We start from the raw sequence: 17,630 nt of genomic DNA, 5'->3' as shown, positions 1-17,630 counted from the left end.
ACCGCTATGGGGGAGCATTATATTATGGAGCTGCATTATACCCCTATGGGGAAGCATTATACCCCTATGGGAGTTCATTATACTCTGGGGAGCATTATACCAATATGAGGGAGCAGTATACCCTTATGGAAGTTCATTATACTATGAGGGAGCATTATATCCCTATGGGGGTTTATTATACTATGGGAGAGCATTATACCCCTATGGGGGAGCATTGTACCCCTATGGAGCTGCATTATACAGCCTATGAGGGAGCATTATATTATGGGGGTGCATTATACCCATATAGTGCTGCATCATACCCCTATGGGGCTGCATTATACTGCTAAATATGACTATGGGGCTGCATTATACTGCTACGGGACTGCATTATACTGCCATATATGACTATTGGATGCATTATACTACTATATATGACTATGCGATGCATTATACTATTATGGATGACTGTGGGGGCAATATGGAGAGACATGAGGCAGAATGGGAGGACACATGGGGTCCAGAATGGGAGGATTTGTGGGGTCCAGAATGTAGGATATTATTTCTGTATGGGTTAATTAAATAATATTATTTTTGAGGATACTGTTTTCAGTGTGGGGGAGGAGAGGTCCTGTTACTGTGAGGGTTGACATGGTTGTTTTTTTTCAGTTGGTGTATTATAGAGGTTGGGGTATGTGCTCTAGATAACTGTGTTATTTTCTGGCTGGAAGAAGTGATGGCAGTCTGAACTGGATGAAGAAGAAAAGCGAAGATGAAGGACTTCAACTAGAGATGTCAGCTGTCAGAGACACCGCACTACACTCGCTCACAGAGCCAGTGCACGTGTCCTGAGTACAGAAACAGTGCTAAAAGATACCTGTGGAGCAGGGCAGCAGAGGTGACAATGTGTGCTTCAAACTATTCGTGTCAGGGTCCAGTCAGTGCCGGAAAGTAAAGAGGCACAGGACCTGCAGACACTGAAATTAGCAAGCTGGCACAGGACCTATTGTCAGGTGACTGCAAGGGGGCGGGGCTTAGCGTCCTGCTTTCAGATATGACAGGAGACCATACAACAACTCAGAGTCAGGCAAAATGGAGGTCACAACAGTACAGGCAAACGAGGCACAGGAGGAACAAACAGACGGGTAGTCAGACAAAGCCAAAGGTCATACACAAGAGGGCGACGTGGTACCAAGGGGATGAGCAGAGAGAAGTCGGGTCACAAGCAGAGAGTCATACACGAGAGGTAGCGCAGTACAAGAGGGCCAGGCAGAACTCGTAACAGGGACCGGACCGGATCAAAACCAAACAAGCAAGTAAGATATCAGGCACAAGGCACACGTTCGCACAAGGTCAACTAACTCACCCAAGGGCAGGAGTATAACTGACACCGGACCTAGGTCCAGTGAGCATTAACTAGCCGCCCTATGCCAGATAGAGGCGGAACAATTAACCCCCAGTCTGATCAGGACGGACCAAAGCGAAACCCCGTCCTGGATCATGACAGTACTCTCCTCTCAATGGGGGGCCACCGGACCCCCAGGTCTCTCAGGGTACTTGGCGTGAAAGGCCCGGACCAACCGATCCGTATGGACCGATCGAGCAGGAACCCACGACCTTTCTTCAGGACAGTAGCCTTTCCAATGTATCAGATATTGAAGGGCACGACAGACCAACCTAGAGTCGACGATTCGTTCCACCTCATACTCTGACTGCCCGTCTACCAAAACCGGTGGTGGGAAAGCTGATGATCCCTCCCCACCGGACCTCACAGGTTTCAAAAGGGCCTTATGGAAAACATTTGGGATCCGCAGAGATGGCGGGAGCCGCAACCGAAAAGCCACCGGGTTAACTGCTTCGGTAATTACATAGGGACCTATAAACTTGGGTCCAAGCTTTGCAGAGGGGACCTTGAGCCTTATATTCTTGGTGGACAACCATACCTTATCCCCAATCTGAAACACCGGTCCTGCGGATCATTTTTTGTCCGCAAAAAACTTACATTTGTCCTGGGCCTTCGTAATGTTAATCTGGACCTCCCGCCATACCCTCCCCAACCACTGGATTGTCTCATCCGCCCCAGGACACCCAGAATTCAAACGGGAAAATTCTGCAAAATGAGGATGAAACCCATAATTACAGAAAAAGGGAGATGTACCCGTAGACTGGTTAATGCAGTTGTTAAATGCAAACTTGGCCAACGGTAACACAGAACACCAATCATCCTGTCGGGCTGAGGTCAAGCAACACAAAATTTGCTCCAGAGATTGATTGGTCCGCTCGGTCTGCCCATTAGTCTCAGGATGACAAGCGGATGAAAAGGACAGACCATTACCCAACCTCTTGCAAAAAGCCCTCCAAAATCTGGAAACAAATTGCACTCCTCTATCAGACACCACATTCAAGGGTACACCATGCAACCGCACCACATACTCAACGAACAATCTGGACAACGTTTCCACATTAGGTAGAGCTGCCAAAGGTACAAAATGTGCCTGTTTACTAAACCTGTCCACCACAACCCAAACGACGGTATTACCCTTGGAGGGGGGAAGGTTGATGATGAAATCCATGGACAAATGAGTCCATGGTCTCTCAGGAATTGGCAGTGGTACCAATTCCCCGGCCGGCCAGTTATGGGGGGTTTTTGCACGGGCACAAACATCACAAGCAGACACATATTCCCCAACATCAGAGGCTAAAGCAGACCACCAGAATACTCTAGCAATGGCCTTCCAGGTAGCTGAGATCCCTGGATGTCCACCCAGAACTGAGTCATGGAATTCCCGGAGGACCTTGAGGCGAAACTGAGCTGGCACGAAAAGCTTATCCACCGGCTTAGTCGAAGGTGCCAGAGACTGAACCTCCCGAATCTCCCGTTCCAACATATTAGAAATATCTGCCACCACCACCCCAGGCTGAAGAATGGAGGACGGAGTTTCCGGGGGGGACACAGGATCTAGAATGCGTGACAAGGCATCCGCTCTGACATTTTTAGATCCTGGCCGAAAAGTGATCGAGAAATTGAACCGGGAAAAAAAAAGTGACCATCTAGCCTGTCTGGGAGTCAACCTTTCAGCTGACTCAATGTAAGCTAGGTTTTTGTGGTCCGTAATTACTGTTATAGGATGGACAGCACCCTCCAAAAAATGCCTCCATTCTTCAAAGGCCAACTTTACGGCCAGAAGTTCTCGATTCCCCACATCATAGTTTCTCTCTGCAGGGGAGAACTTCTTTGAGAAAAAGGCGCAAGGTCTCAAATTGGTCAAAGTGGCGGGGGCAGACATGAAACATTTTTTTAAAAACTGAAACGCCGCTACCGCTGCGGTTGACCAATTCTTGATATCGGCCCCCTTTTGAGTCATGTCTGTGAGGGGTTTAACCACCTGTGAGAATCCCCGTATAAATTTACGGTAATAATTGGCGAATCCTAGGAAACACTGCAGAGCCTTCAAATCACAAGGCTGAACCCACTCGACAATGGCCTGCACCTTATTAGGATCCATGCGATACCCCTCAGCAGACACAATGAACCCCAGAAAAGACAGTTCCTGGACAAAAAATAAGCATTTTTCTAATTTAGCAAAGAGACAGTTCTCCCGAAGCCTTTGGAGAACTGCCCGAACATGACCAATGTGAGCCTGTTTATCAGGAGAGTAGATCAATATGTCATCCAAATATACCACCATAAAACATCCAATGAAATCAGAGAACACAAGATTAATGAAATTTTGGAAAACCGCTGGAGCATTGGTCAGACCGATAGGCATGACCAAGTTTTTCAAACAACCCTTCAGTAGTGAGAAAAGCGGCTTTCCACTCATCTCTGTCCCGGACTCGGATAAGGTTATACGCTCCCCATAGATCTAACTTTGAAAACCACTTAGCTCCGGACAACTGATTGTATAAATCAGAAATAAGTGGAAGGGGATACGTATTCCTCACAGTTATCTTATTTAACTCATGAAAATCGAGGCATGGGCGTAAACCACCGTCTTTTTTCTTTACAAAAAAGAACCCCACCGCTACGGGAGAAACAGAAGGACGAATGTGTCCCTTGCGGAGACTCTCGTAAATATATTCTTTCATCGCGGCCCGTCCTGGACCCGAAAGGTTATACAAGTGGGCTTTGGGCAATTTAGCACCTGGAACCAGGTCAACCACACAATCAAATGGGCGGTGTGGTGGTAAAACCTCAGCCTCTTTTTCGGAGAAAACGTCCGTATAGTCTTTCAGGCACTCCGGAATACCTTCCAGACCCACGGACGACACAGACACCGTAACAAGACATTTTTCAGAACAATAGGGACCCCATTTAACAATGTCCCGATATTCCGAATTAATTACAGGATTATGCAATTGTAACCAGGGGAACCCTAACACCAGTCCAGCAGGCAGGTTGTCCATAACAAAACATGAAATATGTTCCTCTTGTAAGGAACTCACTTTAAGGGGAAACTCTTCAGTGCGAAACATAACGTTATTCTTAACCAGTGGTGTTTTGTCAATGGCAACAATGTGAATAGGAGTCTCCAACCTAACTGTCCCTAACTTACACCTGGCCACCAAGTCCGAGTCAATAAATTTCATTGATGAACCGCAATCCACGAAGGCAGAAGTGGAAGTAGAGACACTCCCACAACAAAGTTCCACTTGTAACAACATTTTAGAGAAGGCAGAAAAGGGTACCTGAGAGCCTGGGTGACCTCCATGACAATCACCCGGGCTCAGTCGCTTGTTGGTCAGTGGAACGGAGGGACAATCCTTTTTCCAATGTCCAGAATCGCCACAGTGAAAACAGCATTTTCCCATGCGCCGTTATCTCCTTTCATTTTCTTTGAGGTCGACGGTTCCCATCTCCGTGACTTTCAATGTATGACTGGCTCCACTTCCTTGGGAGAATAACGGTCTCTCAATTTGCACTACTCCCCTCGCCCGTAGCCTGCAATCCATTCGGACGGCCTGTGTCATAGCCTCTTCCAGGGAATCAGGCGGAGGGTGGAGAGCCAAGGCATCTTTCAGATGTTCAGACAGGCCTCTACGGAACAAACCCCGGAGGGCGGCGTCATTCCAGCAGACCTCAGCAGCCCAGCGTCTGAACTCTAAGCAAAACCACTCAGCTGAGTGCTTTCCCTGGCACACACTCATCACCATGTCCTCAGCCATACGCATTCGATCAGGCTCATCATAAATATGCCCCAGGGCTTCAAAAAATGCATCCACATTCATACGCTCAGGGGCCGTGGTCGGAAGGGAGAAAGCCCAAGCTTGGGGGCTCCCCTTAACAGAGACATAATGACCCCCACTCTCTGACCTTCATCCCCAGAAGAGTGTGGTCTCAATGGAAAAAAAAGCTTACAGCCCTCCTTGAAAACTCTGAATTTCCTTTTATCTCCATAAAAAGTTTCTGGTAACTTAACCGGAGACTCAGGGGAAACTAATGTAACATCCCGAGCCCCCGATGAAAATACCCCCTGCACAGTGTCAGCGATCAGCTGCTGAGACTGAGCCAGGGCTCCTTGTTCTCCAAGGAGTTTCTGAGACATCTGAGTCAGGTGTCTCACCTGCTCAGAAAGAGCGTGCATAGGATCCATCACATACACAGGAGAATGGGAGCAGAGAAAAAAAATGGTATAGGTCAGTTATAATGTCAAAGACACCGCACTACACTCGCTCACAGAGCCAGTGCGCGTGTCCTGAGTACAGAAACAGTGCTAAAAGATACCTGTGGAGCAGGGAAGCAGAGGTGACAATGCATGCTTCAAACTATTCGTGTCAGGGTCCAGTTAGCGCCGGAAAGTAAAGAGGCACAGGACCTGCGGACACTGAAATTAGCAAGCTGGCACAGGACCTATGGTCAGATGACTGCAAGGGGGAGGGGGTTAGCGTCCTGCTTTCAGATATGACAGGACACCATACAACAACTCAGAGTCAGGCAAAACGGAGGTCACAACAGTACGGCAAATGAGGCACAGGAGGGACAAACAGACGGGTAGTCAGACAAAGCCAAAGGTCATACACAAGAGGGCGACGTGGTACCAAGGGAATGAGCAGAGAGAAGTCGGGTCACAAGCAGAGAGTCATACACGAAAGGTAGCGCAGTACAAGAGGGCCAGGCAGAACTCGTAACAGGGACAGAACCGGATCAAAACCAAACAAGCAAGCAAGATATCAGGCACAAGGCACACGTACGCACAAGGTCAACTAACCCAGCCGATGGCAGGAGTATAACTGACACCGGACCTAGGTCCAGTGAGCATTAAATAGCCGCCCTCTGCCAGAGAGAGGTGGAACAATTAACCCCCAGTCTGATCAGGATGGGCCAAAGCGAAACCCCGACCTGGATCATGACATCAGCGGTGAGTCAGTGTGTTACCTATACACTTACACTATATACTGTGTTCTATATACAGAGCTCCTGTATATAATGTCACTAGTGATCACGGTATTACCTGTACACTGACACTATACACAGATCTCCTGTGTATAATGTCACTGGAGATTCCTGTATTACCTGTACATTGACACTATATACAGAGCTCCTGTGTATAATGACACCAGTGATCATTGTATTACCTGTATACAGACACTATTTACTAAGTACAGAGCTCCTGTGTATATTGGCATCATTACTGTGTTTTTTATTAATGATCAGTATTGTAGTATTCGGTCACTATGTGGTGGTAACATGTGGTCCGGTCATGGTGTGGCGGTATTTGTTCCTTGTATGTGGTATTATTCGGTTGCTATGTAGTGGTAATATGTCGTTTGGTCATGATGTGGCAGTTTTTGTTCCTTGTATGTGGTATTATTTGTCTCCATGTGGTGGTAATATGTTGTCTGGTCATGCTGTGACGGTAAATATTCTCTGTATGTGGTATTATTCTGTCACTGTGGTGGTAATATGTGAACTGGACATGGTGTGGTGTTATTTGTTCCTTGTATGTGGTAGTATAAGGTCACTATGTGGTGGTAATATTTGATCTGGTCATGGTGCCGTGGTATTTGTCCCTTGTATGTGGTATTATTGGTCATTTTAAAAATTGAAAACTAAATAAAAATATACCTAAAATTGTACTGGATATTTTAACAAATGTTTAATAAGTTACTGTAGAGTAGGGCCCGGCCAGAAGAGTCTACCTTGTAGTTGTGACAGATTTAAAAATCTTTTGGCCAAAACAAAAGCTGCTGGCTATATATGTGATTTTGTGATGGGAACTGTTAAAGTGTGATGGGGAGGACATGGTGCAGAAGTGGAGTTTTTACAAGAGAGGGTTGTGGGACTGTGGAAGGTTCGAGAGGTGGACGCGGGGCTAGGGTGGAGCCTTGGCGAAGTTTCAAGGGGGCCCGGAAAATTTTGCCAGCATGGGGCCCTCCGGCTGAACTCCTGCTTAGAACCGAGGTCTTCAATGTGGTGAGCTTCACCCACCCCGCACCCCTTCCCTCCTCGCACATTTCTGTTGATACTTTAAAAGAATATTTAATCAAATTAGGGAAGCAAGCATTATTTTCTTTGCTAATTATGAATATAAACTTGTTCCAATACTTAAACTGCATCTGAACACGGTTAACCACATTTAGGACTTGAATTTCCATTCCTTTCTGTTGGTAAAATTGTCCATTTGTTTGCACAATTTTTGAAAATCCAAGGCTGCTGATCACCACTCACAGCCGCTGATACTCACCTCACCCCGGCACGTCCTCTCCCCGGTACATCCGCTTCCTGTCACAGCACACACTGAGCAGTGGGAGCGGTGACAGGGAGAAACAAAATGTACATGTCCTCAGCCCAGGTCGCAACAGGAGGCAGTTATAATGTAGGAGATGTGGTGGGAAAGTGACCACAGACTCCTATGTATAAGGGCTGCCATATTTGAGGTAAGTGTCATTACACTCAAACAAATGAAAATAGCAGCCCCCAGTGGTTGAAAAAAAAAAAAAAAACTGTTAAACCAGTCAAATTAACTTTGTATTAAAAATAATTTCTCACATAATCAATAATTCTTAATACAAAAATAACTGCAGCATCTTCTCTTTAAGGAATTCTTATCACAGAGGAAAAAGGAATAATAATAGCAAACAACCCAGACATGACACATCAACTAAAACAGGTATATACAGTATATAGCATACACAGGGCATCCACACTATTCTATAATATTAGCTTAAGGTGAACTATGTAAGCAAAAACAATAAAAATCCTTGTCAATTTTAGTAAGAACAGTAAATTAATGTTACCTGCTCCACAACATATATTCCAAAATCTCCCTGCTGTTTTTGAAGAAATGGAAGCATATAATGCAACCATATTTTAAGATGTGGTTCTCGCTCACGAAAAGGAATAATTATGGCAATTTTCTGTTGTGCTTTGCAAAACTGAGGCTTTCCTCTTCCTCCTTCTCGCAAATATGAATTTTTTGACATTATATCCGTAAGATTCACACTCTTATTTACTTCAACAATGAAAGGACCTGCTGTTAGAAATAAAATAAAAATATGTTAAAAACAAAAATACCTTATTAATCAAAGGTATTATATGGGAGCAGAAACCGTTTTGAATGCAGAAGTGCACATCTGATCATGTATAAAATTGGATTGTTGAGGGTGAAAGACATAGAAAATCTGTAACAAATCTGCATCAGTAGGCGCATACTGAGGATTTAAGAAAATTTCACACTCTTAATTTCTGAGTTCTGTAAAATTAACCCCTTTACTCAGAAGGGTGGTTTGCATGTTAATGACCAGGCCAATTTTTACAATTCTGACCACTGTCACTTTATGAGGTAATAACTCTGGAACGCTTCCATAGATCCTGGTGATTCTGCCAATGTTTTCTCGTGACATATTGTACTTCATGTTAGTGGTAAAATTTCATTCATATAACTTGCGTTTATTTGTGAAAAAATGGAAATTTGGCAGAAAATTTGAACATTTTGCAATTTTCCAACTTTGAATTTTTATGCCCTTAACATGGCACACAAAAAACTTCATAAATAACATTTCCCACATGTTTACTTTACATCAGCACAATTTTGGAACCAAAATTTTTTTTGTTAGGAAGTTATAAGGGTTAAAATTTGACCAGCGATTTCTCATTTTTACAACACCATTTATTTTAGGGACCACATCACATTTGAAGTCACTTTGAGGGGTCTATATGATAGAAAATCCCCAAAAGTGACACCATTCTAAAAATTGCACCCCTCAAGGTGCTCAAAACCACAATCAAGAAGATTATTAATCCTTCAGGTGCTTCACAGGAATTTTTTGAATGTTTTAAAAAAAAGAACATTCAACTTTTTTTCACCAAAAAATTAATTCAGGTCCAAGTTTTTTTATTTTACCAAGGATAACAGGAGAAATTGGACTGCAAAACTTATTGAGCAATTTGTCCTGAGTACACTGATACCTGATATGTGGGGGGAAACACTTTCGGCGCATGGCAGAGCTCGGAAGGGAAGGAGTGGCGTTTGACTTTTTCAGCGCAAAATTGGCTGGAATTGAGATCGGATGCCATGTCATGTTTGGAGAGCCCCTGCTGTGCCTAAACAGTGGAAATACCGCACAAGTGACCCCATTTTGGAAACTAGACCACTCAAGAAACTTATCTAGATATGTGGTGAGAACATTGAACCCACAAGAGCTTCAAAGAATTTTATAACGTACAGCCATACAGTTAAAAAATCATATTTTTTCCACAAAAATGATCTTTTCACCCCCAATTTTTATTTTCCTAAGGGAAATAGGACCTCAAAAGTTATTGTGCAATTTGTCCTGAGTACGCTGATACCCCATATGTGGGGGTAAACCACTGTTTAGGCGCATGGCAGAGCTCGGAAGGAAAAGAGCGCCATTTGAATTTTTCAACGCAGAATTAGCTTGACGCCATATCGCATTTGGAGAGCCCCTGATGTGCCTAAACTGTGTAAACCCCCCACAAATGACACCATTTTGGAAACTAGACTCGCCAAGGAACTTACATAGATGTGTGGTGAGAATTTTGAACCCCCATAGGCTTCACATACGTTTATATCATACAGCTGTAAAATTAAAAAATCCTTTTATTTCCACAAAAATGATCTTTTCACCCCAAATGCTTATTTTCCCAAGGGAAACAGGACACCAAAGGTTATTGTTCAATTTGCGCTGAGTATGATGATACACCATATGTGGGGATAAACCACTGTTTGGGCGCAAGGCAAAGCTCGAAAGGGAAAGAGCGCCGTTTGACTTTTTCAACGCAGAATTGGTTTGATGCCATATCGCATTTGGAGAGCCCCTGATGTGCCTAAACAGTGGAAACCCCCCCACAAACTAGACCAACCAAGGAACTTACCTAGATGTGTGATGAGAACATTGGATCCCCAAGGGCTTCACATAAGTTTATACCGTACAGCCGTAAAATTAACCCCTTTACCCCCAAGGGTGGTTTGCACGTTCATGACAGGGCCAATTTTTACAATTATCACCACTGTCCATTTATGAGGTAATAACTCTGAAACGCTTCCATGGATCCCACTGGTTTTGACATTGTTTTCTTGTGACATATTGTACTTCATTTAGTGGCAAAATTTCATTCAAATAACTTGCGTTTATTTGTGAAAAAATGGAAATTTGGCGAAAATTTTGACAATTTTGCAATTTTCCAACTTTGAATTTTATGCCCTTAAATCACAGAGATATGGCACACAAAAAACTTAATAAGTAACATTTCACATATGTTTACTTTAAATCAGCACAATTTTGGAACCAAAATTTTTTTTGGTTAGGAAGTTAAAAGTTGACCAGCAATTTCTCATTTTTGCAACACCATTTTATTTTTACGGACCACATCACATTTGAAGTCACTTTGAGGGGTCTATATGATAGAAAATACCCAAAAGTGACACCATTCTAAAAACTGCACCCCTCAAGGTGCTCAAAACCACATTCAAGAAGTTTATTAACCCTTCAGGTGCTTCACAGGAATTTTTTGAATGTTTAAAAAAAATGAACATTTAACTTTTTTTTCACAAAAAAATTAATTCAGGTCCAATTTTTTTTATTTTACCAAGGGTAACAGGAGAAATTGGACAAAAGTTATTGTGCAATTTGTGTCCTGAGTATGCTTATACCCCATATGTGGGTGTAAAAGACTATTTGGGCGCATGGCAGAGCTCGGAAGGGAAGCAGCGCCATTTGACTTTTTTGGCTGGAATTGAGATTGGACACCATGTCACGTTTGGAAAGCCCCTGATGTGCCAAAACAGTGGAAATCCCCCACAAATGACACCATTTTGGAAACTAGACCCCCCCCAAGGAACGTATCTAGATGTGTGGTGAGAACTTTGAACCCCCAAGGGCTTTACAGAAGTTTATAACGTACAGCCGTACAATTAAAAAATCAAATTTTTTCCACAAAAATGATCTTTTCACCCTCAATTTTTATTTTTCCAAGGGTAACAGGACCCCAAAAGTTATTGTGCAATTTGTCCTGAGTACGCTGATACCCCATATGTGGGGGTAAACCACTATTTGGGTGCACAGCAGAGCTCGGAAGGGAAGCAGCACAATTTAACTTTTATGGCTGGAATTGAGATCGGATGCCATGTCGCGTTTGGAAAGCCCCTGATGTGCCAAAACAGTGGAAACCCCCCACAAATGACACCAATTTGGAAACTAGACCCCCCCAAGGAACTTATCTAGATGTGTGGTGAGAACTTTGAACCTCCCAGGGCTTCACAGAAGTTTATAACGTACAGTCGTAAAATTAAAAAGTCACATTTTTTCCACAAAAATGATCTTTTCACCCCAATTTTTATTTTCCCAAGGGTAACAGGACCCGAAAAGTTATTGTGCAATTTGTCCTGAGAAGTGTTGAGCGATACCTTCCGATATCGGGAAATATTGGATCGGATTGGATCGGACCGATACCAAAAAAGTATCGGGTATCGCCGATTCCGATACCGGAAACCAATGCAAGTCAATGGGTCAGAAATATCGGAATTAAAATAAACCCTTTCTTTCCATGTAGGTTAATTCTACATGAAGGAAAACAACTAAGAATAATGTAGAATGTATTGAGGAAGGTGGAGGAGACATTAAAGGCATAGAGGTTTAGCCCAATCAAATGTAATAGCAGGAATTAATTTTTTTTTAAGACGTTTGGAGTTACAAAGATATTGACTATGTTAAGCTTTTTTATATTTTGTCAGATATTTATGTTTCACTACTTCCATGCTCTTCACCTTCTTTTTTACTTCTCCCACACTTTCTCCATCATCCTCAGCAGCAGCATCTTTTTCATCAGCTTCTTCTTCACCTTATTCATCTTCTTCTTCACCTTCTTCCTATTATTCTTTTTTTTACATTCTTCATATCCTCCTTATTCAACTATTATTCTTCTTCATATTCCACTTCTTCATCTTCTTCCTATTCTTCTTCTTCATCATATTCTTATTTGTGACAGGCATTCCTGTAGTTGTTATCTATAAAAGTTTGAAGATTACACCTTCCGTTCTCCCTGTCACAAAAGATTTACAACAGGATTTGTCCGCGTACAGTTTGGCCTGCAGCAGCAGGCATTTTCCAGGGGCACCATGAGGAGGAACGGACTCACCCCCATACACTGCTTAGTCTTCTTCTGCTTATAATTTAGATAATATCTTTTGCTCTGATTTTTAGTCTTATGTTTAATGTTCTTCTGCTTTTTGTTCTTCTGCTTTTTTTTCTTCTGCTTTTTTTTCTTCTGCTTCTTAGTCTTCTGCTTCTTGGTCTTCTGCTTCTTGGTCTTCTGTCTCTTGTTGTTCTGTATCTTGGTGGTTGTCTTCATGTTCTTTGTCCTCTTGGTCATCTTCTTCAGGGTCATCTTTTTGGTCTTCTTTGGGGTGGTCTTCAGGGTCGTCATCTTTGGGGTCGTCATCTTCTTCGGGGTGGTCTTCAGGGTTGTCGTCTTCAGGGTCATCGTCTTTGGGGTCGTCGTCTTCTTCGGGGTGGTCTTCAGGGTCGTTGTCTTCAGGGTCTTCGTCAGGGAGATCCAGAGTGATTACCAAAAACCATTTCAAAAAGCTTGAACTTGGAAATGTAGCAGAAGGTACACGAAGGCTGAGGAACTGCCGAGAACCAGCTGACGGTACTGGAACCCAAATGGGTAGCAGAAGGAACAAGAGCCAATGGCACTACCGAGGACCAGCTGATGGTACTGGAACCCAGTTATTAAGCAGGAGGTACCTGTGCCAGAAAGCACTACCAAGGACTAGCAGACGTTGCTGGAACTCGGATACCTAGAAGGAGGCACCTAAGCCAGAGGCACTGCCGAGAAATAGCTGACGGTACTGGAACCCAGATGGATAGCAGAAGCTACAAGAGCCAATGGAACTACCGAGGACTAGCTGACGGTGCTGGAACCCGAAGGGGCAGCAAAAGGAACAAGAGCCGGTGGCACTACCGAGGACCAGCTGATGGTACTGGAACACGGTTACTAAGCAGGAGGTACCTGTGCTTGAAAGCACTACCAAGGACCAGCAGACGTTGCTGGAACTCGGATACCGAGAAGGAGGTACCTAAGCCAAAGGCACTGCCGAGAACCAGCTGACGGTACTGGAACCCGGATGGGCAACAGAAGGTACCCATGAAAAACAAAGTTGCAAGGCCGCGAGCCGGCCGCAGTTACCGAAACCCACAGTCCTACAGGGGGTGCTTGTCCTATTGGCACTACGGAACCAGCCTTTATTGCCAGATCCCGCAGCCCACATAGGAAGCACCTAAACTGCAGGCACCATAGAGTCGGCTAACTCGACCGCAACACGACAGGACAACATATTGGTGGCAAAGTGACGTTGACACTACCCGGAAACAGCCGGCGTGCTGGACCAGGCTGGGCAGGAGGGAGTACCCGTGCCAAAGACACTGCCGAGAACCAGCTGACGGTGCTGGAACCCGGATGGGTAGCAGAAGCTACAAGAGCCAATGGAACTACCAAGGACCAGCTGACGGTGCTGGAACCCGGAGGGGCAGCAGAAGGAAAAAGAACCAATGGCACTACCGAGGACCAGCTGATGGTACTGGAACACGGTTACTAAACAGGAGGTACCTGTGTAGAAAGCACTACCAATGACCAGCAGACGTTGCTGGAACTCGGATACCGAGAAGGAGGAACCTAAGCCAAAGGCACTGCCGAGAACCAGCTGACAGTACTGGAACCCGGATGGGTAGCAGAAGGTACACATGAAAAGCAAAGTTGCAAGGCCGCGAGCCGGCCGCTGTTACCGAGACCCACAGTCCTACGGGGGGTGCTTGACCTATTGGCACTACAGAACCAGCCTTTATTGCCAGATCCCTCAGCCCACATAGGAAGCACCTAAATTGCAGGCACCATAGAGTCGGCTTACCCGACCGCAACACCACAGGACAAAGTTTTGGAGGCAAAGTGACGATGACACTACCTGGAAACAGCTGGCGTGCTGGAACCAGGCTGGGCAGGAGGGAGTACCCATGCCAAAGACACTGCTGGGAACCAGCTGACGGTGCTGGAACCCAGGGTAAATACTATAAATAGAGTGGAGACAGAGGCCTAATTGGAGCAAGTTTAAAATCTGTAGTTGTGTGAGTGTGGACAGAGCAGGAGAAATTGCCGGACACACAGCAGGGGATCAGCTGACATTACTGAACCCCAATAACACTGGAGCATATGCTGACTGTGCAGATGGCACTTTTGAGCAGCAACTGGCGGTGTTGGAGCCCAGGGTTAACACTACAGTACAAACATAGTGGAGCCAGAGGACTAATTGGATCAAGATTAATATCTGTTGTAGACTACTACTGATTTTAAACTTGCTCCAATTATGCCTCTGGCTCCACTCTGTTTCTAGTATTTACCCTGGGCTCCAACACCACCAGTTGCTGCTCAGAAGTGCCGTCTGCACAGTCAACACTTGCTCCTGTGTTATTGGGGTTCAGTAACTTCAGCTGATCCCCTGCTGTTTGTCCGGAATCGGCGCTACAAAGCTGCAATGCGCGATCTTGCCATGCTGGAACGCCGCAAGTGAGCGCACTCTATACGGACCTTGTGCAGTAGTGCATCAAGATCCGGATAGTCCCTCAAAAAACTCTGCATGACCAAGTTGAGCACATGTGCCAGACATGGGATGTGAGTGAGGTTGTCTAGGCCCAGAGCTGCCACCAGATTTCGGCCATTGTCACACACTACCAAGCCTGGCTGGAGATTCGCTGGCACAGGCCACACGTCGCTCTCCTGCTTGATGGCTTTCCAGCACTCCTGTGCTTTGTGGCTTCGATTCCCCAAAGAAATTAATTTCAGTATGGCCTGTTGACGTTTGGCCATGGCTGTGCTCATATCGGTCGTAACAGGCTCCTGCAGCGCTGATTCTGAGGAACTGGAGTATGAGGAGGAGTCAATGTGTACAGACTGGATTCCTGCAATCCTTGGAGTTGGCAGAACACGTAAAGCGCCACTCTCAAGATCTGTACCCGGCTCCACAACATTTACCCAATGAGCAGTGAGGGAAAGGTATTGTCCCTGTCCATGGTTACTGGTCAATGCATCGGTGGTCAGGTGGACCTTGCTACTGACGGCGATTAGTATATGAAGCAAAAGGGAAAGAAGTACATCCAAAAGATGGGAACTCCAAAAAACAATCTAGCAAAAAATATACAAATTTTATTTATTACATGTACACAAAACAGCAAAACAGACTATAAAAACAATTAAAAGCACATAGAGGCAATCATGTCACAATCATTAGATACTGACATAGTGAGTCTCCCACAACAAACACCCCCATTGCAAAATACTAGCAGGTCACCTCAAATATATTTCAAATGGTCAATGTACCTGTTTTTGGGTACATCTCTGGAGAACCCTTAAGGCTGTGCCCTCCGTCTACTTCTCAACTGACGGCGTTTAGTAGCGCATGTTTAATTTTTCCCTCCACATGCTTTTGCAGGGCAGGGACGGCTTGCCTGCTGAAATAAAAGCGGCTGGGCACGTTGTATTTTGGGACTGCCAATGCCATGAAGTTACGGAAGGTGTCAGTCTCCACCAGCCTGAATGAGAGCATTACAAGGGACAGTAGTTTTGCAATACCAGCATTCAGAGCCTGTGCTCGGGGATGGTTTGCCGAGTATGGCGGCCTTTTCTCCCATGCCTGTGCTACCGATGGTTGTAGAGTGGCCTGGGAGTGTGAGGATGACAGGGAACGTGGTGCTGTGGGTGGAATTACACTAGGTCTCTGTACAACAGTGCCAGAGGTTCTTCCATGGTGAACCTGTGAGGAAGCCGAACCAGCTATGTGTGAGCTGGAGGAAGAGGCTGCAACACGAGCTGAAGAGGTGGTAGGTGGTGCTGTAGGTTGGCCTACATCTTCAGTGTGTCTTTGTAACTCCACCACGTGCTTGGTCCGCACATGTTTCCACATATTTGTGGTATTGAGGTTGCTGACACTTTTGACTTTCTGATTACACAGCTTGCATTTGACAAAGCAAATGTCATCTGCAACTGTGTCAAAAAAGGACCACGCACTGCAAGTCCTGGGAGCGCCCGTTTTGGGTTTTGGAAGAGAAATGCTCCTAATGGGTGCCGAAGTGGAGGCTACAGGCAACCAAGTCTGCCCCCTCCCTCTCCCTCCTGTTTTGGCCGTTCGAGGAATCTCTTCCTCAGAGCTGCTCCCACCACCTTCCTGTTCCTCACGCCATGATGGGTCAAGGACCTCATCATCTACACTACCCTCTTAAAACACCTGCTTCTCCTGGGTAGTCTCACCAGCACAGTATGCACCAGAAAGTGGCACCTGAGTCTCATCATCAGATGCGTACTGAGGTGTGCTGACCATAGGCACTGGCAAACCCGTCTCTTCAGATTCAGTGAGACAAAGCTGTTGTGCATCACTGCATACTCCCTCTTCTTCACATTCTAGAATGCTGCTTGGCTGGCCCCCTCTTTCCAAGCAAAGAGATTCAGAGAACAGAAGTAGAGATGGTTCCTGTCCAGGGCTCTCTGACTGCCTGGGCAATTTGGCATGTGGTGAAGAGACAGATGGTTGCTCTTCAGTGCTCTGGACCTGAGAGGATGTGGAAGTCATTGAAGTCGATGCGTTAGCTGCCATCCATCCAACTACGGCTTCAATTTTTTCCTCCCGCAGCAGTGGGGTACGGCGAGCTCCTACAAAGCTGCGCATAAAGGACTGTTCCCTGGGAAAACTGGGGGATGCTGAGTCACTGGTGCCCGCAGCAGGCACAGAATCCCCACATCCTCTCCCTGCTGAAACTCCACGCCCACGACCACGTGCCTTACTCCCTGCCTTCTTCATCTTGGTAGACTGATAAAGATAGGCAGAAAAGTACTAAGGGCTTAGTGTGCTTATTCCTGAACAGCTAACAGATATAAGAAACACTAATTTTATAAAGTGTGGACTACACTTTAATATGAGCTAATGTGGCCTACACAACTGTAAAGTGGAGTGTTTGGTGAACTTTTTTTAAGTGTTTTTTTTTCACAAAAAAAAGGATGTGACCAAAGATGTAAAAGCGATAGTATCACATGCTTTTTGTAGCTATTGCAATGGAGGAATGTAACCTACAATGCAATAGATGAGGCTCCAAAAAATAGGCTAATACTAATCTGGCTGGGGTTGCAGGGCACAAGCCAGCAGAAA

General features: G+C 45.2%; 1 protein-coding gene across 1 annotated transcript in view; it reads right to left on the bottom strand.

The window, feature by feature from the left end:
• LOC141100155 (beta-1,4-galactosyltransferase 1-like) overlaps positions 1 to 17,630 on the bottom strand; it is a 288,644-nt gene that overhangs the window by 84,643 nt on the left and 186,371 nt on the right. Inside the window, exon 3 of the mRNA XM_073588434.1 lies at positions 8,218 to 8,453. Within this exon, the coding sequence (XP_073444535.1) occupies positions 8,218 to 8,453 (236 nt within the window). The remainder of the gene's footprint in view (positions 1 to 8,217; positions 8,454 to 17,630) is intronic.

The sequence above is a fragment of the Dendrobates tinctorius genome, unplaced genomic scaffold (genome assembly GCF_039654945.1).
Source record: "Dendrobates tinctorius isolate UK_male_01 unplaced genomic scaffold, ASM3965494v1 ptg000011l, whole genome shotgun sequence".
Taxonomy (NCBI): Eukaryota; Metazoa; Chordata; class Amphibia; order Anura; family Dendrobatidae; genus Dendrobates; species Dendrobates tinctorius.
Note: the sequence above shows the minus strand (reverse complement) of the source record. Positions and strands in the feature narration are given on the sequence as shown.